Source organism: Maylandia zebra, linkage group LG20, assembly GCF_041146795.1.
Source record: "Maylandia zebra isolate NMK-2024a linkage group LG20, Mzebra_GT3a, whole genome shotgun sequence".
NCBI lineage: Eukaryota > Metazoa > Chordata > Actinopteri > Cichliformes > Cichlidae > Maylandia > Maylandia zebra.
The window spans coordinates 34,803,104-34,825,721 of record NC_135186.1 but is presented as its reverse complement, the minus strand read 5'-3'; the positions used below and the strand labels follow the sequence as shown (position 1 = coordinate 34,825,721).

The window sequence follows — 22,618 nt, the reverse complement described above, 5'->3', positions numbered from 1 at the left end:
TACCTGTCGCTCTCCTGGCTTCAGCAGACAGAACCAAGTGCATCCTGCTTTTAAAGGGGAAAAAACAACTATAATAATCAACCGTGGCTAGAAAACCTTCACTGGATTCTGTAATTCGAACAATATTTTTCAACATTTTTTTCCAGTTACATTAAAAAATAGTAATTGGGAAAAGTAGATTTCTCCTTCTTGGTTGAAAACGGTATTTTTGTCAAATCCATCCGTGCATGTTTCAGCTCGTATCTGATCCGGACTGTGAGAGCGGATGGCACGAACATTTGCAGCAACAAAGATTACAGCAGGACGTCTTTGTTGGCTAATTATTACGCTCATTAGCCGCTTATTGTGGGACATAATTGTGGATTTTGTTTTTTAATCTCAAGCTGTGTCAAACGGTTCCTGTATGCAGGGCTGTATCAGGTGACCCCGAACCTTCCCTTAATTGCTGCTATAGGTTCAGGCTGCTGGGAATTTCCCATCATCCTCTGAGCACTTCTCCCCCCTCCTTTCACTGCTGCATGTCATGAACTTCTGTCTGTAGTTTGTGTTTTGTCCTTGTGTCTCTGTGCTCTCCTCTTCCTTCCACTCACCCACCCACCCCCACCCCACCTTCGGCTGTTCGCAGCACATGGCTGCCCGTCCCTGAACTTGGTTCTGCTGGAGGACTCTTCCTGTTAAAAGGGAGATCTTCACTGCATCCATGAACCATCTCTGAGGTCTTCCTCGTTCCCTCCTGCCTCGGAGCTCCAAGTTTCTCATCCTTTGCCCAATATAGCAACTATCCATCCTCTGCACATGTCCTGCTATTGAAATCTGAAAGCTTTGGTTCGTAGATTTAAAAAGATAGAATCCATCCATCGCCTGCTCATCCAGCTCAGGGTCACGGGAGGCTGGAGCCTATCCTAGCTGTTATTACAGTGAAATCAGTAATAATTAACTGCAGTCACATTTTTCGGTTTTTGGAACATAAGGTGCTAAAAAAATAATAAACTCTCTCTGGTTCTTTGTGATTATTAAATATAGGAAGGCTTGTTTTTCTCTAATGAACCAACATCAGAGTTGGTAAATATTTGTCTGTTCTTGTTTTCCATCGTTCTGACCTTGGAGTACAAGTCAGACGTTGTCGTTGAGCTGTTAATGACTGAAACAGCAGCAGACTTCAGTGTTCCCCCCTGCTCTGGACAGACTTCACAGGTTTGAAAGTAGCTGCTTTAGCATTCGCAGCATCAGGTAAATGGGGTTCATCAGATGCTAATGATCCCGGAGTTTAGGACAGAAAAGGTCTTCAGGTGTTGGAGTCACCTTGTTTATAGCCGGGTGGGGGGTGGGGTGTCCTGTACCATGCCACTGTTCCCATGTTGCAGCTCATTATTGTCACAGTATTCACACTATCGATTGTTCACACTGTTTCTCAAACTTTTTAAATTACTGCCGGTTCTTTAACACATTTCTGATATGCTTTTGTTTGGAGGCTGTGATGTAAACAGCAGTGGTTAACAGGGGGAAATATTCTGAAATCACAAAGGCTCACTTTGTGGGGGTTTTTTAAAGCCTCCTTTTAACACGCAGCTGATTCTTTGTTCTATAGCAGGGGTAAGCAACTCCAGGCCTCGAGGGCTGGTGTCCTGCAGGTTTTAGATCTCGCCCTGGGCCAACACACCTGAATCAAATGATTAGTTCATTACCAGGCCTCTGGAGAACTTCAGGAGGAGGTCATTTAGCCATTTGAATCAGCTGTGTTGGATCAAGGACACATCTAAACCCTCCAGGACACCGGCCCTCGAGGTGTGGAGTTGCCTACCCCTGTTCTATAGTATTAAACATCGACCATACATTTCCAGGGATCCTCGGCATCCGTAATATCAGTGTTCAGCACAGCAAAAAGGGAGTAAGTGCATGTAGTTGAATTTTCAAGGAGGCAAATCACCAAATATGTAAAAATAAAGACAAAACTCATTCAGAAATCCAGACCTGCCATGTAAAGATGATCTTCTGCCCACTTTGGTTGTAACTTTGAGCTCTTGTTATGTTCCTATCATATCGAAGCGGTCTGCCTATTCCCCCATGACCTCTGGCCTTTTGTCTCCAAAACTTTGATGGCTGATCAGGTATTTGTGTTAAGTGTGCCTAATGAAGTGGCCTGTCACCCAATGATAAAGTGGACTCATACTGTTACATTTTATAAAACGACTGTTTTAAAGATTCAAGTATGTTGAGGAAAAGATTGGGTGAAGTTGCAGGTATGTGTGTTCATGCAATGGTAACTTTATTACTATTGAACAGACACATTTCATACTGTTTATTTTTGCATTTAACATATTTACATTTAGCTTTTTACTCTGTTTAACCCCCGTTCTCCGTTTCTGGTGCACGGCTGCGGATGATCGTCTGTTTGATTCTGGAGCAGGATGCTTTTGGCCTTTTCCCGTTGTAGCTGGGCTTCGGGGACTTTTTTCCCCTCCTGTGAAGATCCTAGCATCAACGTCCGCTTCTCTCATCTTTGTGACACTGCTTTCTGTTTCATCTGTTTCGTGTCTCGGGTCGGTGGGGAATCCATCCACTGCCTCTCTGACTTTTTGTCTGCTTGAAGTTACCTTAAAATGATCAGTTGTTCTTTTCCTACTTCCGTGGACTGAGTGCTGTCTAATGTTGATTCAGTGAAGCCGGCTCTTCCGCATCACTTTTATCTTCAGGATTTGTCTGGTAAGTGAGGTTTTACCTTTCCTCCTTGACATAATCCCTAAATATCACAGAGGACTTACGTGTGTTACTGTTTTAATATGAGTGTAATTGGTCCACTTTAAACTCTGTGTGTAAAACCACAGAATTAATCTGGTTACCATCCATCACGCCGCTGTCATCCCCTCCCGTTTCCCTCAGCTCGTCTTTATTTCTAATGGATGAAGTCCAGCGCCGTCTGAGTTAATGTATCCAATCAGTGTTTAGTTTGTGAGCTCTTTATGACCTTAGTGGAGGATAAATATAGCTTTCAGTGCGGTTAAATGCAGCGTGACTTGGCTGCCAGTCATGGGAGTACACTTTGTTTGGATTTTCTGTCAGTGCGGCCTTAATATATAGCGAGGTTAAAGGTCACCAGGACTGTGTGATGAATGAACGAGTTCCCCGTTGGCCCGTTTACATTCGCAGTCCTGGTTTTGTTTGAAATGGCAGCGAGAAGTCGCAAAAGATTTTCTGCTTCAGGCTGATAGAAAATAAAGTATTTCCACCTTTTGTTTGGCATCGCTGCTGTTCAAGCATGAAAGCTATTAACATAATCACTGCAAATTAATCGATTATAAAAATAAATTAATTGTAGCCTCACAGCAAGCCATAAAAGTGCAACAATACCAATCATGACTTTATTATTTAACATATTAGTTTGAGTACCATTTACTGTAGAACAAGCTATACACTGCAGTGGGAGTTTAACGATGTGTTGCAGCTACTGATAAAGAAAATGTGAAACTATGCAATCATTTCTTAGAAGGGATCTAAGTTACACTGAAGCTACTGCACATTTAAAGGCGATATCCGTAAGAATTCCTACTCAGGACTCAGCTGTGATGGGATTAGTGCTGGGAAAATGTGACATTATAATAAATGTGTAAGCTGCTGCGAGCTATTTTTTTCTACCTGTCTTTTTTTAATGGCCAGCCTTTGCTTGTTGCCCCCTGGCTGTTATTTCATGGTGCATACTGGCTTTTATATAAGAATGGATGCTTATTTTCTGCTTAGACAACAGATTTCATGCCAGACCCATAAAACAAAAGGAATAAGAGGTGACAACGGGAGAGAGAGACAACGGGAGAAAGGCAGAGGGCAGGAAGAAGCAGTAGCCTTAAGTTCAATTAAAAACACCTTTTATGTTTTCAGGCTGAAACAAACTGAAAAACTATTTTTTTTTATGGTTCATTACTTACAAAATGATGATTTTCTGATCCATTTATCAGGGTTGTAGGTTGAAGTCATAGCTTTGGGGATTCAAGTGCTTCAGGCCAAGTGCTACCAATAAATACACTGAAATCAGCAACACATTAAATTATAATTTGATGCTCTGAGTTTGTATATTTTTAGGCAGCTTAACAATCAAATCTCTGGAAAAAATAAAAAATGTTACGGCTGCAGTCGCACAAGCATAGAGGCCGGCTGGAGACTACATTGAACTGCCAGATACTCAAGAGAAAATGTGTTTTCCCCCAGCGGTTGGCGCGCTGTAGCTTGGAGCTTGCTGTCTAAAATGAATTGTAGATTGCCATGATCTCCTGTAATATGCAAGGGAGACGCAAACTTCTCTGCAAACACTTGAAAAACATGCCTGACAAACTGGAAACTAAGAACTTACAGAGTTGTGCCTCACCACTGACACTAGCACGTTTTAAAGCCCAGGGCTTTTATGATGCATTTATGATTGGATTGTATTTTTGTTACCTCTCTTGTGAAGCACTTTGTGATGTCTGTCTGTGAAATGTGCTACACAAATAAACTTTTACATTCTTACTTTACTTTTGTTGAGGAATGGACATTTTCCTTAGCAACCGGTGGTTGCTAGAGGGTCACTGATCAATCTCTAAGCCTGCATGAGGCTAAACTAGCGACTTTAATCAAAGTTTATTTCTTTAAATCTCCATCACGAACCGATTTAGCTGCTCCCTCAAACGTTAAACACATAGTAAAGATCAGGTTATAAAAATGTAACATTTGAAGACAATGACTAGGAGATGGGTATCTAAGCAGCTAGCTTACACTTGACAGGTTGGTGACTTTAGCTTTATAGTTTATAGTCTTTGCCAGTGTTGTTAGCATCTGGCGCTTTGGAGCTAACCTACAGATAACTAGCTAACCTAGTTATCTATAGGTTAGCTTTGTTCTATAATTTATCTGTGTGTGATTATCCAACTAGCGCTAGTTAGCGCAGGAAATATACCAGTTATATAGGCTCTATAAAGTATTATGTGCAAGAGTTAAATGTTGCATGTTACCTGCACAGGTACAGTAAACCACCGAGCTTGAACGTGCCACAGGTGTAATCCTCCAACAGCAGTTTGGAAGAAAATAAAAGTACAGCTTCATGTGGTTGAACCAGAATAATCTGGCTTATAACCACCGTGCCAGAGCAGCACTCATAAGAGCCGTCCACAAACCCAGTGTGTTTATTGTGCCTGTATGGTGATGACGTTTTAAAATACGTTTTGGGTATTGAGGAATGAATTTTTAAACACACATGCTGTATTATTCAGGACAATATTAGACCTTTTCTATTACAGTTTTCTGTTTTGTATGTTTTATTAGTTTAAGGCTAGCTGATTGGCCTGTTTTTTTTTTCTGGCTTATTTGACATTTAAATTAGTCCCAAAAACGTCCTATGCTAATTTTAATAGCAGTGTGCTTTCTGCAGCACACATTGAGTTATATCTTGATTTTATTCCAAAAGATTGAATATATTCCAAAATGCAGGTGTGTATGTAATTAGTGTGTGTGTGTGTGTGTGTGTGTGTGTGTGTGTGTGTGTGTGTGTGTGTGTGTGTGTGTGTGTGTGTGTGTGAGGATATAGTAATGTTTTTGAAGAGTAATTATCTGGAGTAGCTCTGCTTTAGCCACCAACTCCATTAGCTGTGTGTGCGTGCGTGTGTGTGTGTGTATTATAGTCTATAGTGTCATTACCACAAAGTCTGAGGCCGCACACACACATCAGTGTCTAACACTGTTATTTCATTAGAGTTCCATGTGCTGTGTGATGTTGGTGGTTGGTTTCTTTTTTTATGTTATTTATTTAATGGATCAGCTGATGGAAACCAGAGAGGCCGAACATCTAAACACGTCTGACCCTGAGCGGTTACAGCAAACTTAAACAAACATCTCTCAGAGGCTAAAAGGATCTGATCTGCAGGGATAAACATCAATGAACGGTCCCACAGACCAACCACATGCCAGCTGAAGAGGTTTTCCTTGATTTGTATTTTTCCAGTGCTTAAAGTGGATCTTCTCTCATTTCTTGCTTCATATTTCTATTCCATTAGAGCAGCGTTACATGATTCACAGATTAAAATAACCCTCACGTATCTGTGACCTCTAGTTCATCCTGTCTCGAACAAGCAGTTTTAACTGCCGTCTATTTAAGGTGTCCCTCCTTAAAATTGCTCCTTGTCCTGATTGGGAGATTTTACAGCGACCTGTTGGTGGGGCTGCACCCAGGACTGCTGAGAACAATTACTGATCAGATACATTTAAATGTAAAGGATTTTTTTTACTTTTCTTTGCTCCACATAATGGAAACTTGCTTTTTGGACATCTACATAAACAAAATGTTTCCCAGAATGTGCAAAAATGCCCAAAACATTCTGCTTCTTTCTTTTAAATGTCAGCATTTCAGGCTTTTATTTGTTTACATGACAGAAAAGTGATGATTTCGGGAGGTCCTGGACTCATTGAACAAAAAAACACCTTGTGCTGTCTGTGTTTTGTTTCAAGACAGAGACGTTCCTTGTAGTGTCATTTTCTGATATTGAGTATTTTCTGCTATTAAAAAAACTCATTTATCATGAAAATGCTGGCAGCTGATTGGCTAACGCCGGCTAAATGATTGCAGCGGTAAACCGAATAGAGAGATTTTACCTTCTGTCAAACAATTATGATATACATCAACATAATTTACCATTATTGATTAAACAATTTTAATTTTGTTTTATTAGTCTTAAGTTTTAACTGTCATGTTAAGAATACACTGGAACCATTTTATGATCCAGTATCGTTGTGAAGGACACTTTGGAGTTCAAACCACCAAAATTCAGGTTGGCGAATGACCTGTTTGACCTTCTGACCTACAGCAGGCTCGTTTACGGGTAATAAACAACAGTTTTAATTTACTGACTGGTCGACGTTCCTCACGAGCTGTACGCAGTGACCACCCGAAGTAGATCGAGGATATGAGCTGCTGGAATGAGCTTCCTCTGGAGGGTCAGGCCTCAGGCTTCAGCACCCAGAGCTGCAGAGCGTTGCATGATGTGTGCACTGATTTATGTTTTTAGTTTTTAATTTCCTTTTAAATCTTGGATTTTTCTGTGTAGGTTTTTTTTCCCTTATCATTGTAAACTCCACTGCTGCTCATAGTCAAGTTTTCATACACTGTGTGAGCCCTGGACATGCTGGTATGTAGCCAGGAGGAGACCCAAATAAACCAACAATATCAACTGAAGAAAATTAAGAGATTCATGGATTTGTTAATTAGTTGTATTTTAGACTTTAAGACAAAGATATTCATGGACCTGTGATGCTTCAGGTGAAACTCTTTAGCATTAAATATAAGATCAGATAGAAATAAGCCAAAACTAGTGCTACAAAAGAGATTCAAAAGCCCCTTCTGCCGTCTCCTCTTTCCCGGTAAATTCCCCCGCTTCTCTCTCGTATGTTTAACGAACAGTGTCTATTGTGGCGGGAGCTCCAGTGTGTAATTAGCAGCTCGGTCTGGTGAAGCAGAGCCTTCCTCTCCCTCCCCACAGAGGCTCTTTCTTATTTACCTCCAGCCAGCAGCAGGAAGAAGCTCTGATTTCCAGACGGACAGTGAAGCGATCACGCCGTGGGACTCTCAGGACGGCGTGTTAGCGTGTTAGCTGTTATTAGCACAGTCAGACGGTTTACAGTGGTTTGTAATTATAGGGGCCGGCTGAGAGGAAGATGCAGTGAAATTAAAGCGGACGTATTAGCGTACTCGGTGGTTTGCGGCTCACTGTGTTTATGTAATTACAGGAAGTGACACAACAATCAGACTAAATTAGATCAGCTGTTGTTATACCAACATAAAAGATTAACTGTCTGTTTACAGGGAAAATCATACTTAGCAGCAGCTTATAGGTTGTAAAACACATTTGAATCGACTTCAATAAAAACACTCATTGCATAAATCTGTGTACGAGAAGCAAACTGAAAGCAGCCGCTTTTACCAGCTTCAACAGTTGAATGTCGTGGTGCGTTGGGGTGGGGTGCAGTTATTTTTTGGCATCACCTTTAAATCGTCTCCGATGTTGCCGTTGCTTCCACCTGCCTACTGTGATCTCAGCCTCGATGATACGGTATCCTCCCAGCATCACTGCGGCTTCTGTTTATCTCCTGCAGATTTATAAGGAATATTTGGTTTTCATGAAGCAATGTTTAGACTGTAAACCACCCTCAAATGGACAGGAGTCCTCTTGGGCTCATTTTCAGCTCTCTGTTATTACTCCGGGGATCATCTTTGCATGACTCATAGTGTTAAAAACATAAAAAGCTTGTCTATGTTAGTGTGGCCCTCTCTGCATCCCCTCAGTTCATCCTCTGACCCGACCAGTTTTATCCATACACTGTACATAAGAGATTCCAGGTCTGAAAAGAGGAGACAATGTAAAAGTGCCTTAAGCATGCATTCCTTCTAACGGCCAGCAGGGGGCGATTCATCTGGCTGCAATAAGGTCAGATTGTATAGAGGTCTATGGGAAAACGGCCCTGCTGTTTACTTGATCTGTGACCTCAGTCAACGCTCTCCTGATGTGTTTATGGGTTCAGTCATTGATTTTAAGTCTTAATTAATACAGTATGAAAAAAGTTTTGGAGATTTTGGTTCTTATTAGGGTCCAGACAGGTAAGAAAGTAGGGCAGACTGGAGTAAAAGCCTTTTTCATAGTCAGCTCTTATGTAACACCCCGTTTAGATTTTTAGAGTTTTCAATGTTTTCTCACAGCCTGTGTTTAGGAAAGTTTTAGTCCTCATTAGACAATAGACGCCGACGTTCAGCTTAATCTCAATAAGTTGTGTGATATGATCTGTTTTTGTCTTCTTGTTATTAATATAGCAGCTCCATATCTGACAGCTTCAGTCGAGTTGTAATAAAGCAGCTCTTGAATTCGCTGATTCAGAAACATTGGGCTCCCTGTTAGACAGATGTGACCTTCACACAAGCAGCCATCAGCACGACACAGACTTTCACGTGACCTCCCATTCACTTTCCCGTCTGTTTAACTGGAGATTTATTTTAACTCGCACTTATCAACAGATTTCATTTCCCACTTTATTTCTTTACATGATAGATATTAAAACAACAAGTCCAATATGTTATCTGTTTAGGAACATTTCACCCGCTCTGTCTGGATCTCTGACTTCTGCTTCTCTGCATGTCGGGTTTCCAACAGTCCAAACATGTGAATGTTTTGGTTAATTAGTTATTGTAAAACTGGCTGGAGGTGTGGATGTAAGTGTGAAAGGCTGGCTGTGTTACTCTGTGATGGGCCGAGTCCAGGGTGCGCCCTGACTCTGGCCTAATGTTAGATGGGATTGGCTCCAAAGCCCATGCTACCCTAATCGGATAACGGGGGGAAAAAGAGAAAATGGATGCGATGATCTCTGCCGCCGACTCCTGTGTAAACTAGATTAAGCAGCATGTGGGGTCCCACCATGACATTGTTCTTCTGGACACCAGTTTATTCTACTGTTATCATAAGTTTGTCATTATATTAGGATACATTTATAAATATTTTATTATGCCCATTAATGCCCAAAGAGACAGGGAAAAACCCTAAACTACACGAAAGCATCACAAGGAATAATTATTGTAATGTTTAACTTGTGTTTTATTTAAAAAAGGATAAAAAAAAACTGATAATCTGTAACAATATTAAAATATCAGAAAATTTAAAAATCATATTTTTTCAAATTGTGAAAATGTGCAATAAAAATATGATAGAAATACTAAATAATCAATAGCATGTATCTGGGATCTTTTAAAATTAAAGGTGCAAAATGATTTATATGGGAAGGTCTAAAATAAAATCAATGAGGTTAAAAGATGTTACCATAAAATGTAAATGTTAGGGCAACATGATAAGGACTTCATCCATCCACTGGATGCTTCTGTTATTTATTTGTCATGTAAATAATCAAATCAATAAATATCTCGTCCATTTTTTATTCCAAATATGTCTTTTTATTTAATTTCTTTACTGTAGCTCCGTTTGTTCTATATTTAAATCCAACAGATTTAATGAACACAAACTTCTCGCATGATTTTATCTTCTTAGAAACCGGCCCGGATGTGAAACCTCAGGCCCAATCAGCCCGGTGGTCTTTATCCGCACCAACACTTAATAGTTTGAAACGACATCTTTATAGTTTATATGACATCCAGTGCAAACTCCACCCAAATGCTTCATCACGGCCCAACCAGAAGCTATAAAACCAACACACCCCTTCTGTCGCCCACATCCATCACCTCCATCTGCGTCCCCCCTGTGTGACCCCCTCATCTCTGTGACTGAGGCTCTGTGTGTGAATTGTGGGCTCCGATAAACACACAACAAAGCAGCATTGTGCTGCAGTTTCCTGGTGTGAAAGGCTTCAGGGGCCGTTTGGGTGGCAAGAGATGCAGGGTGGTCAGAGATGGTCAGAGATAAGAGCTGAGAGCTGGATGGTTTAGAGGCGACTCGGGCCAACAGATGGGAGATTGAGACACTTTCAGGCCTGATAGGGCGACTGCGCTGAGATACAGCTGGCACTGGCACTCGGCAGCGTTTTATCCCCGTTCAGTGGAGGCGGGGCCGAGTGCAATGTTTACATGTTTAAATTCAGCACTCGAACACGGCAGTTTGGATGCTGTAGATGGTCGCATAATTTCATAATAGGAGTATGGAAATGCATTTCAGGAATGATGCCTGAAAGGCTGAGATCAATGCGCGGTATCGGTGAACCAGATTGAGAGATGTAGAAACACAACGTCCGGGGGGGGGGGGGGGGGGACTTTTTAAAATCTTATTTTGGGGCAAAGTCAAAAAAAGAATTCAGAAGAAGCTCACCCTGAAGTCTAAATGATTTTCAGAGAGGGCCTGAAAGGTTGTGAACCTCTACTGTGCATGTACACGACAGGCTAAAATGTTCCCCTTGCTTTGCTGTCTTGTTGAGTCTTTATCCATATTTAACATGTGAGAATTCTCCCATAGATTCAGGATTTTTGAGTGCCACATCTTCTCCTTGTATGATTTCCCCAGTAATGCTCTAAGAGGGTCGCCAAGTGGCAAGACTCGCCTCCACAAGGACTAGATAGTCCCTGTGCTTTTATTTTGAAAGGTTACTTGCTGCTAACCTAACATTAAGTTCATAAAATGGAAAAATAATTTGATCATCCATTTGCCATCTTTTGTTTTGAAAACTCGGGTCATTGCCTTGGGGCAGAGCTCAGAGATGCTGCATGCTCATTGGCTACATGTCATTAGTCACTTGGCGAATAAGATATTTGCTGTTTGATGAATTTAAACCATTTGTGCTTTAACCACATTAAAAGCTGTTTTAGCGGCCATTTAAAGTCATTAACTGAGTAGAGAGACACTGAAGTAGTTGCAGCATCTGTATTGAAATCCATCCATGAAGCATGAGTGTTAATGTGGCAAAATACACAGCTGTTACGCTCTGATGTGTGTGGTGGTGTTTGGGGTTTCTTACTTCTCTGTGCCACAGTGTTGCAAAACTACGCAAAGGCAATTTCAGGAGACTGTGCTAGATCTGTCTGAAGCATAGTGCTTTGGATTGATTACTTTATTTGATCATCAATAACTCGTGGTTTCTGTCTCTTTCCTGCTCTCTCAGCAATCTAACCTTTTGTGGGTAATTGCATACAAATGTTTCCTAATGGAGCTGCTTCTGAATATCAAATCCACTTATCAAATATGAATCCTCTGAAGCCCCCCCCCCCTTTGATAATTAAGTTTAGCTTTCATAATTTGCGAGTAACCAAAGGTCACGTAGTCGGTTCAGATCTGACAACAGAACATTAATGAAGCCTGATGAATGTTGACGACCTGCAGCTCCAACCTGACGACGAGCCGAGCGGCAGCAGAACATCTGAAACGTTTGATATTGATCGTTGCTGAAACAAACTGACTGTTACAGCTGGTGTTTCGCCGCCAACGCACCGGACCTAAACCAGGCCGCTCGATCGCAGAAATCGTCATCAGAAATTTGGTAAATGCTAAAATCTCAGCGATTCGACACAAATATTCATTGATTTATTGAAGAATAATTTAACTTTATTTAAGACTCCTGCATTTAGGGAGACCTGCAGGGAAGCTGCAGGGAGAGCAACCGACGCCTTAGCCAACAAACAACCAACACCTGGGTTTTGTGACACCATGGGCCAGTTTTACGTCTCCTGGACCCCGCTGGCCTAAGGCGCTCTTTCTGTGATCTTATCTCAAGCTAAGCCAAACAGTGAGTGTATTTGTGCTTTTAGGGAGGGTGAAAGTGCATCACCGTAAAGGAAAAGAAACGCATCGATTTATTCCATTTTATTCAGTTTTATTTATGTTGAGCCAATTCAGGCGAAGGCACAGCAGACTCTCCGCCTTCTCCATTTTGCTTCGGAAAGTTCGTTCACCTCTCCGGTTTCAGGTTGGACGCCACCCAGAAATGCTTTTTGGTTGTGAAGCAAAGTTAAATTTGTTTGGCATTTTTAAAGAAGAAACACAAAAAGCAGTGAATGCAGCTCTTTTTTACAGGCCAACCACAGCTGAAGGGGAACAAGTTTGTTCACACCACTTCCCTTTTGTTATTAAAAGACCTATAACTTTATTCTCAGCTTGACTGATAACGTGACATATTCGTTTGTGTTCAGTTCCATTTTATTTTTATAGCATCATTTCAGGCTGAAGGTTCTGCCTCCTGTTCTACTTTTAGAAACTGTAGAAATCACAGCTCAGCATCCTGAGAGCTTTGTCAGCATCACATGGCACTATGAGATCTTTAACATGTGACCGGTCCTGATCATTAAGACTTTGTATGTATTTAGATGAATTCTGAACTCTTGCCTGGCTAATATGGGAAATATATAATCTCCTATGTGCCTGTTACTGTTGTCACGGTGGTGTTTTGGATCAGCTGAAGGCTTTTCTGTGAGATTTCAGGCCAACCAGATAAAAGGACTTCATATTTAGCCAGCTCTACCCTGAATGTGATTTTAAAACCCAAGTCTAAAATGTCAAACAAGCCATTAAGGTGCAGAAATGTCCTCGCTCTGATGGGGTCGTCCCATCACTCATCCTCAGTCACAGCCTCCGGTTCTCCAGGGTGATGGATGATCCAGTGAAATCGTAGTCCAGTTAGAGAAACTCTATCTGTGTCCTCTGTCTGCCCAGCTGTCCGTCACACACTCTGAGACACACGCGCACACACACACACGCACACACACACTGGTCCATCTGTCGACCTCTCCTCTCTCTGGTCTCCCCCTCAGCTCAGCGGGCTAATTAACTAATGTGCTGATCTTTCACTGCCTCTTTGTGTTTCTGTGTGTGTGTCACGGGGTTAATTGTTGGACTCGGCTTCCTGTACGTCTCCGCTGCCCGGCTGAAAACTTTATTATCCCTCCCTTCAGTTTCTGTCTCATTAGAAGCCGTCGTTCACGGCGCTGTGCAGTCGCTGTGTGGAGGATCTGTTTTAGCTCAGTCAGGAGGACCTCTCTTAAATGACACTAAAAAAAAAGACTCTTTCTTCTTCTTCTCATTTATTAATGAAGCTGCAGAGAGACGCCTGGACCTCCTCAGTCCAACATGTCTCCCCCGTTTGCTGAAACTAATTCACACGTTGACAGTAAAATTAACAGGACAGGGCGGCTCGTGATTTGTTTGCTGCTCAGAAAGAGCTCCAGGTTTACTTCACATTGTTTCTGTTCACGGGACTCGTTTCATTTCTCCCAAATTTTGCAGTGAAATTTAAGCCTCAGTGGATCCACCATCATGCTGCATGTCAGAAATCTACATTTACCACCTGCTGTTAATCTGATCATTACGCTCTCAATTGACCGTTGAGCCCTCATGCATATCCTGGAGTCTTGTAAACTCCTCGAATCGACAATTAGTCACAAATACTCACATCGTTAGCAGGGATGACAACGAGAAGCTCTTTACACCTGAGAGGCTCAAAGCTACATTTTCCCCATTTTTGTCTGAAAACAGCGATTTATTATTTATTTGAAATACGTTAATTACAGCGAGGACGCACTGTGTAAAATATTTGTTTTGTAGAGATTTGGTCCCACAGGGCAGTCTTATTTCACCCGTTTTTTTTATTTAAATATTCCATTGTACAGTGTATATAGTGTGTTTGTTTGTTTTTTAATTCGTTTTTGTTTCTGTGTTTTTCAAAATTTCACTCATGTGAAGGCAGAGCACCTCTCTGACCTGAAATAAGACAGATTTCCACCCAGTTGTAAAATAATTCGTTTCCGCTTCTTCTGTGGGATTTCTGGGATTAGAATATGTATTATTAGTGAAGACGCGTGTGATCAGTTGACCACGATGAGTAAACATTGTCAGCACCAGAAATATTAGTTGGTTAAACTAGTTCATATTTTATTGATGTACAAAATTGGGCAAAGTGCAGCACACATTAGTCACTTTTAAAATACAATGAAAGAGTCAAATGGTTTAAATACACACACAGACTGTTTAACCATATTTATTAATCTGTGCTCGATTTGAACTGTTTTCTCACTACTGGGGACTTCCTGCACTCGGCCAATCAGAAGAAAGAGAGCGTTCAGAGAGGCAGGCCTTCAGAGAAAAAAATCATAGACTGTATTTAAAGAATGACTGTAGCCATCTGATGTCACTGCCTGGTTCAAGAAGTTCTGTTGTGACATTTTGAAGCTGTCTGTTTATTGGCTAATGACGTGTCAGGTTTTGACCAATAAGCATATCCTGCTCTGTTCTTCTTTCTGACCCTGATAATGTCAACAATCGAAAATATTGCATATTCAGATTTCAAACTAGTGACTGAATCCGTGACATATCAAGAATATGTTTACTGAGGTTGCAGAGCAACGCTGCGTCCCTGTAAACGTCTATAGAACCTCAAGTCTTTCTGCAACCAGAGGCGCGCCCCCTGCTGGCTATTAGGAAGAATGCAGCTTTAACGCTCTTCCACAACAGCTAATGTTTTAATGTACACGGTGGGCCATTTATATGGATACACCGTAATAAAATGGGAATGTTTGATGATATTAAAGTCCTGTTTGTGGCACATTAGTATATGTGAGGGGGCAAACTCCTCAAGATGGGTGGTGACCATGGTGGCCATTTAGGAGTCGGCCATCTTGGATACAACTTTTGTTTTTTCAATAGGAAGAGGGCCATGTGACACATCAAACGTATTGATAATGTCACAAGAAAAACAATGGTGTGCTTGGTTTCAACGTAACTTTATTCTTTCATGAGTTATTTACAAGTTTCTGACCACTTATAAAATGTGTTCAATGTGCTGCCCATTGTGTTGGATTGTCAATGCCACCCTCTTCTCCCACTCTTCACACACTGATAGCAACACCGCAGGAAAAATGCCAGCACAGGCGTCCAGTATCCGTAGTTTCAGGTGCTGCACATCTCGTATCTTCACACCATAGACAATTGCCTTCAGACTTTCAATTGTCTTCGGACTTTAATATCACCAAACATTCCCATTTTGTTACGGTGTATCCATATAAATGGCCCACCCTGTATAGTTAAATGGATTTCTTTAGACAAAGGATGGAAAAGAGTGTTGCATAAAAGCCCAGAATAAGATAAATACAGTTGTTTTTTTTCTTTGAACTGTGAGTCATGCAAAGCTGCTCCGCTGCAGTCACCGGAGTGAAAGTACAGAGCTGAAAATGAGCCGAAGAGCTCCTATTTAAATCACTTCAAAGACATTTTTGAACAGAACAGATGTGTTCTCTGTAGGCCTGCTCACTAATCCTGACTCGAGTTAAAAGCGACTTTTAAAAAAGAGATATTACCAAATCTGACCCGTTGAGACTGCAGTGAGCGTTTCCACTGTTAAACCTTATTCAGATGAATAAAAAGACACTCCAGATGTAACTGAGAAAGCAGAAGAAGAAACCCCTGAAAGCCAGATAAAATAAATCCAGCTCTTTGTTTCCACACGCCGTTTCTCGTATTCTCGTATTGATTAATGCGTCTGAGCTGAAAACCAGGAGGCTGATATAAAGCAGTGCTGCAGTTGAGGGTTCAATTCCCACTGGGACACCCACGCTGAGCGCAAATGCTGCAGGCTTTTCAACACAATACTTGCAGCCCAAACTTGTCCTGCGTTTGGTGTTAATATCGCTGTAGATTAGGATTAAACTGTCGAGGCATTTACGCGCGTGTGTGTGTGCGTGTGTGTGTGTGTGTGTGTGTGTGTGTGTGTGTGTGTGTGTGTGTGTGTGTGTGTGTGTGTGTGTGTGTGTGTGTGTTGATTAGAACTGTCAGTCAGTCGGAGTTGAACTGGCTGCAAGGATAAGAGTGAAGTTTCCATCCAGCTTAGTGTTACTGGAGCTGCTGAGGCTTATGAGAGAGATTCAGTGAGAAGACAGACAGAAACAGATCAATAATTCTATCTGCTTCGATTACACTCCCACACTCTGCTAATCTCTGCACTCGCTATCTGTGTGTGTGTTTCTGGTAAATAATACTGCCTGTTGGTTTCTAAAGCTCCCTGTCAGGCTAAGGCCGGGATAATTTTGAAGATAATTCTGTTTATTGTTGGTGAAACACCTTGCTTGGCGTTTGAGGTGGCCTTGTGAAGAATAGATGTTCCTGCGGTCATTGCGTGACTCTCATATTTTAGCATTTATCCTCCTGCAGGTGATCCACCTGAGGCTGATCAGACCAGGGATGAGATGCAGATCAGGGATGTGACGTCCTTTCAAGGAATTTAGAAGATTACATGGTCAAAATTAAAAAATTAAATACTATATAAACTTTTATTTTAATCAAGACACTGCTCAGCTAACTCCATTGCCCAGATGGTTAAGTTAATAAAAATTAAAATGACCTTACAAACGTGTTTATTTCTGCTGCAGAGTTGGCTTTTTTTGATACGGGACTCTACGTTTTTGAGCCAGCCTTAAGTGATCACCACAGGAACTGCAGCCGTTCAATTCAGTGGCAAATCAGTCGCCTCAAAGTACTTTATATTTAATTTAAAGACTCTCCAATATTGGAGAGAAAGCCCCCAAAATCATATGAGGTCTATAAACTATCACTTTGTGACAGTGGGAAAGAAACATGTACCCAGCTGAGGGGGAAGAGAAAAAGGACCTCCTGCATGTTTACCTCAAAGGATTGAGTCGCTTCTGCGTTAGTTTCATTATGCTGAGTGCTCGTCTCTGCCATGTATCCAAGTTCCTGCTATCTATCTTTTACACAGACCATATACACATTGTTTTTCATGCATTCAGTCACATTGGTGCCTTTAAAAGCAGCTGAATTGTCTGTGAGGAGGACCTGTTTGTAATGGAGCCATTAATGCTCAGAGGTCCATCAGTGAATTGCTACAACGTTAAAGAAAGTTTAAAAACATGAATATTCTGAAGCTGGTTCTGAATGCGTTTTCCTCTTTCTCTCCCTGCAGCCATGCCCCACTGAAGCCGACTCTTCACCAGACCTGCCGCCAGCTCTTCTCTCCTTTTCCTCCTCCCCCCTCTCCTCCTCTGCCCCTTCATCCTTTCCTCTTCGTGTCCACCATGGTCTTCTCCTGTTCCTCTCCTCTGCTCCTCCTCCCTCTCCTCTCCCTTGTCCTCTTTTCCTCCCCTATCCTCTCTGCCCCTGCTGCTCCTCCGCCTCCCTCCGTGCCATCGGGCAGAGTGGTGTACCGGGCCTTTGACACCTCCCTCACCCACCTGACCGTCCACCAGAGTACAGGTGAGGTGTATGTCGGAGCAGTGAACCGAGTGCTGAAGCTGTCAGCTAATCTGACGGAGCTGCGGAGTCACATGACCGGACCTGTGGAGGACAATGCTAGCTGTTACCCTCCACCCAGCGTCAGGTCCTGCGCTCATCGGTTTGTCCCCTCTTGTCTCACTTATTTATTTCTATATATCATTACATCTGTATGTCTACACCTGTCTCACCTGTCTGCGTTACCTGTCTGCCTCTGTCCTCAGACTGGAGATGTCAGATAACGTGAATAAGCTCTTACTAGTGGATTATATTGGAAACAGACTGGTGGCATGCGGCTCCATCTGGCAGGGCGTCTGTCAGTTCCTCAGGCTGGAGGATCTCTTCAAACTGGGGGAACCGCATCACCGCAAGGAGCACTACCTGTCTGGAGCCCGAGAGGCTGATGGGATGGCAGGTAAGCAAGGCTGAAGAGGGGGTGGAGTTAGAGAGTCCTCGACAGGTAATACAATTTAAGACATTTGGAAGGAATTAGCTTCTGGACAGTGGAAAAGAAGGATGTAGCCACCATGATGTCACCCATTGATTAGTGAAGTCATGCTATGAAGACGTAAGCTGAGCGTTTTTGTCACCGAGGGGTGAAGCTGACTTTAAAACTCCATTTGCTCATTTGATAACCACTTCTGGTTAATCAGCTGTTGTCTAGTGAGCAAACCTTGGATGATAATCTTTTCTGAATTAGCCTGTAATTTATAAATAGAAGTCCACGTTTTAATTGATGCAACCTAATCTAGTGATTGGTTCAATAAGGTCATCTGGAAAGGGTTCACTAGGGTTACAGATGGCCACAGACTCCCACTACAAATAACACAGGTTTAAGGCAGGTCTGCTTTTTCTTCAGTTTTCTCTCACCCCAACTTGTTGCGACATGGCCCCGCCCCTCCATGAGCCTGGTTCTACCCGAGGTTTCTTCCTGTAAAAAGGGAGTTTTTCCTTCCCACTGTCGCCAAAGAGCTTGCTCATAGGGGCTCATATGATTGTTGGGTTTTTCTCTGTATGTGTTATTGTAGGGTCTACCTTACAATATAAAGCGCCTTGAGGCGACTGTTGTGATTTGGCGCTGTGTAAATAAAATTGAATTGAAATCGAACAGTTTTTAGACCCTAAAGCTGCGTCTTTTAGCCAGTCTGTGATTACAACTAGCTAACACTCACAGCTCCATAAATGATGCTTCACTGATCCATCAATTTGCACAAGAAAAAAAAAAAACATGGAAACTTCTACCCAAGTCTCTTATAATAGTTTTTAGATAAATCACAAAAGCTAGCCGCTAACCAAGGCTAGCATGAATTCAGCTAACTGCAGAATCGTTTCTAATTTGGTCCTACATTTAATACTACTAGCTGATCTGGTCAACATTTAGCTTCACGTTAACAATATTTCTCCACTAGTGGTTAGAGCAACTAATTGCTGTTTCGAAAGGTTTTCTCAAGGAATCACGTTTTTGTTTTGGTTTTTTTACAGTTAAGTTAGCTAGTAGCTGATGGCTTTGACAGCAGTTACTCTCACTGTGAAACTGTGTCTCTGCTTTTTCCCTGAAGGTTTGTTTTATTGGATTACAGTGATATCAGCAGCTAATGCAACAGAGGGAATCTAATGCATGCTCTTTGTAAACAATATTTTATAGAATAGCAGTTTTATTTTCATGTTGTCTTGTTGTAAATACTCAATTATAAACATTCGGCAGATTTTGTACTGATGCATTGTCCCAATGTAATCATTTTAATGCCTAAAATAAAAACAATACGCTCCAATGTTCCCTCTGGACTTCTGTGCAGGCTGGAGAAGCATTTCGACTTGCAGACGTCAATCAAGTGTCAAAATATTTTGCAGGTTTTTATAATGTGCAGTTTTTGGCATGAACAAAAACCTGAATGAAGACTGTCAGGACATAACAACAGATGACTGACAGCTAGACTTTGCCCACATATTTCTTTGTAAAGCAGATTTTTGGTTCATTCACAAATGCTGGAATATTTTCTCTGCTCGGGTATCAGTGGGGAAAAAAGGTGTGAGTGAAATTAGTTAGACCTTTGATTAAAGTACTGGAACAGCCACTGTGGGACACTGCTTGAAAAGAAAGAGCTAATCGGACCCGCCGGAGCTTTTCTGGTGGAAATGGGTCTCACACTGCCTGCTAACACTTGTCCTTTCTTTAGCATCTGATCCAGAGGTTGTTTGTGCGTTGCATTGTTGATAGCTTTGTTGCCGGAGAACGAAGGAGTTCCAGTAAATGTTCTTCAGAATAAAAGTCAATATATTTTTCTGTTACATTACTATTATGAAAAAGCTAAAAGTATCTGATTAGTTTTAAAGGAAGATGTGTTTATTTTGGCTATCCGCTGATAGAACTGACCTCTGTACAGCATCACAGTAGATTGTAAAGCTGTGAAAATGAGGCCTATGTAAAAAAAAAAAATATCTGCAAACAGTTCATGCAAAGTGTTTGTAAAACTACAAAATTTAGGACTTTGTCCTGAACATTCTGGAAGGCACAGTGTTAATCGCATCCTGCCTATTTGTCCTTCTTCTGCAGGTGTGATTGTTGAAGACCACTGGTTGGATGACCCAAAGAGAAAGATGCTGGAGAAGACCAAGAGCCACTTGTTCATCGGAGCCGCCATCGATGGAAAGTCGGAATATTTCCCCACGCTGTCCAGCAGGAAGCTGGTGGTTGATGAGGAGAGCGTCGATATGTTCTCTCTGGTTTACCAGGATGAGTTCGTCTCCTCGCAGATCAAGATCCCATCCGACACCCTGTCACTCTACCCTGCCTTCGACATCTACTACGTCTACGGCTTCTCCAGTCGCACGTACGTGTACTTCCTGACGCTGCAGCTGGACACACAGCTGACTCAGATGGATGCCGGAGGAGAGAACTTCTTCACATCTAAGATTGTGAGGATGTGCTCTGATGACACCGAGTTCTACTCATATGTAGAGTTTCCTCTGGGCTGCACAAAAGATGGCATAGAGTACCGATTGGTCCAGGCCGCCTACAAGCAAAAACCAGGGCGGCGGCTGGCACAAGCGCTCGGCCTTTCTGAAAACGACGACATCCTGTTTGTCGTCTTCTCACAGGTAGGTAACTGTTGATGCCCTCTCTTCTGACTGGATGTTTTCGATCTGAGCTTGAACTTTCTGAGTTTTTTTTTTTTGTTGAAGGGTGCCTTGCTCAGAGGCCAGTCCAGGACTTAAACCTGCAAATATCTAATTTATTTCTAAATGAATTAATTTCTTTTGTGGATTTTCAGGGTCAGAAGAACCGCTCCAACCCACCAAGAGAGACGGTCCTCTGTCTGTTCACCCTCCATGACATCAACCTGGCCATGAGAGAAAGGATCCGCTCCTGTTACCGTGGAGAGGGACGGCTCTCGTTACCGTGGTTACTGAACAAAGAGCTGCCCTGCATCCACACTGTAAGTTGCACCTTCAGCCCTGAAACTTGACTTGGACTGGGCCTCTAAGGTCTGACGATATTTGGATAAGAACATGTGCTACCTGTTGAAAGGAGAAAAGAAATGTCAGGAACAGATGCTTTCGGGTTAGCGTTTGAAAACACTTTTAACTCATTCACTGCCATTGACGTCTATAGCCGTCAATTGCAGTGAATGAGTCAATGGGTTTAACTCATTCACTGCCAATGGCTGGCAGTGAATGAGTTAATATATGTCTGCATTAATTAATGACACCACTGGCTACATCGTAAAATATTGGCGATCTTATCCAAGCTCTAAGTAAACACATAAGCTGATGGGCCCCAGATTGACCCGCTGCAGGCAGGAGACTAGTCCTAAAGGTTGTGGTTTGGACTTTCTTTCTACAGGCTTGAGAGATGACCTTGATTTTGCTGCTAAAGGTCAGACATGTCTTGGACTTCTTAAACAGCTCTGTAGTATAGGCTAGTCCAATATCAGGATCGGGTGTTTTCCTGCCACATTTTCCCAATTTCTGTTGAAGCCAAAAAAGCCAAGTGTAAGAGGAAAGACTGACATTTTTAATTAGATTGTTAAAAAAGATAGTCCTGACCATTTCCTCCTGCATGTTTAGCAGGAAAATAAAGAAAAGGAGAGAAATCTCTTTGCCGTCTTTTACTTCTTCCTTTGTTTCGGTCTCTTTGTGCAAACTACATCATCTGGCCAGAGGCTGCCCTGAGGCTGCAACACACGCAGTCATGTTTCTGTCACTTCAGAGGACATTACGTTGACTTACGCTGGTTTCCTGGAGACTTACCCCAACCTTAAGTCTTCACACTTACATTTCATTATTAAATTGAATGTTTTTGTCCCCACAAGGCACCAAGGTTCACAAACTGTGACAGATTCGTCCCCACACTAAAGATGAGTTTGAATATACTTCATTTGCTCAAATGGATAAAAGATGAGAAATAGTGTGAACTTGGAAAAAATACAGGAAAAACAAGCCAGAGCGAACAGAAGGAAGAGCTCTCCCTCCCTCTCAGTGTCTGCAGTGGGGTTATTTCAGGTCGGGGGTAGATGATGTTCTTATTCATGGCGGTAATGGCCTGCAGTGGTAACCATGGCAACCAGGCAGGGAAACCCGCCAGGAGACGAGTTCTGAGCCGGGCCTGGGTTTTGGAAAAGGAGGGGTGGAGTGGGGTTGGAGTTGCCCACAGCAACCAACCAAGCAACCAAGCAACCAATCACAGCCAATCAGCCACACGCTGATGAAAGTGATGAAATATAAGTTAATGACCCATGCTACTGTGTGTGTGTGTGTGTGTGTGTGTGTGTGTGTGTGTTTGTTTTCAGGGTAAAGTGAAAGGAGAAGGAGGTCAGAGCAGGGCCTTTGTCCCTGCTCTGACCTCCTTCTTTTGTCAAAAACAGCAGGAAGTGTGTGTGTGTGTTTCAATGGGATGTGACATTGGGATG

The 22,618-nt window shown here is 42.2% G+C and overlaps 1 protein-coding gene across 1 annotated transcript in view; it reads left to right on the top strand.

Annotated features, from left to right (window-relative positions):
- The window catches only part of plxna3 (plexin A3), a 136,550-nt gene that overhangs the window by 14,326 nt on the left and 99,606 nt on the right, over nt 1-22,618 (top strand). Inside the window, exons 2-5 of the mRNA XM_004568188.4 lie at nt 17,401-17,829; nt 17,933-18,123; nt 20,263-20,807; nt 20,981-21,145. Of these exons, the coding sequence (XP_004568245.1) occupies nt 17,513-17,829; nt 17,933-18,123; nt 20,263-20,807; nt 20,981-21,145 (1,218 nt within the window). The 5' untranslated portion in view covers nt 17,401-17,512. The remainder of the gene's footprint in view (nt 1-17,400; nt 17,830-17,932; nt 18,124-20,262; nt 20,808-20,980; nt 21,146-22,618) is intronic.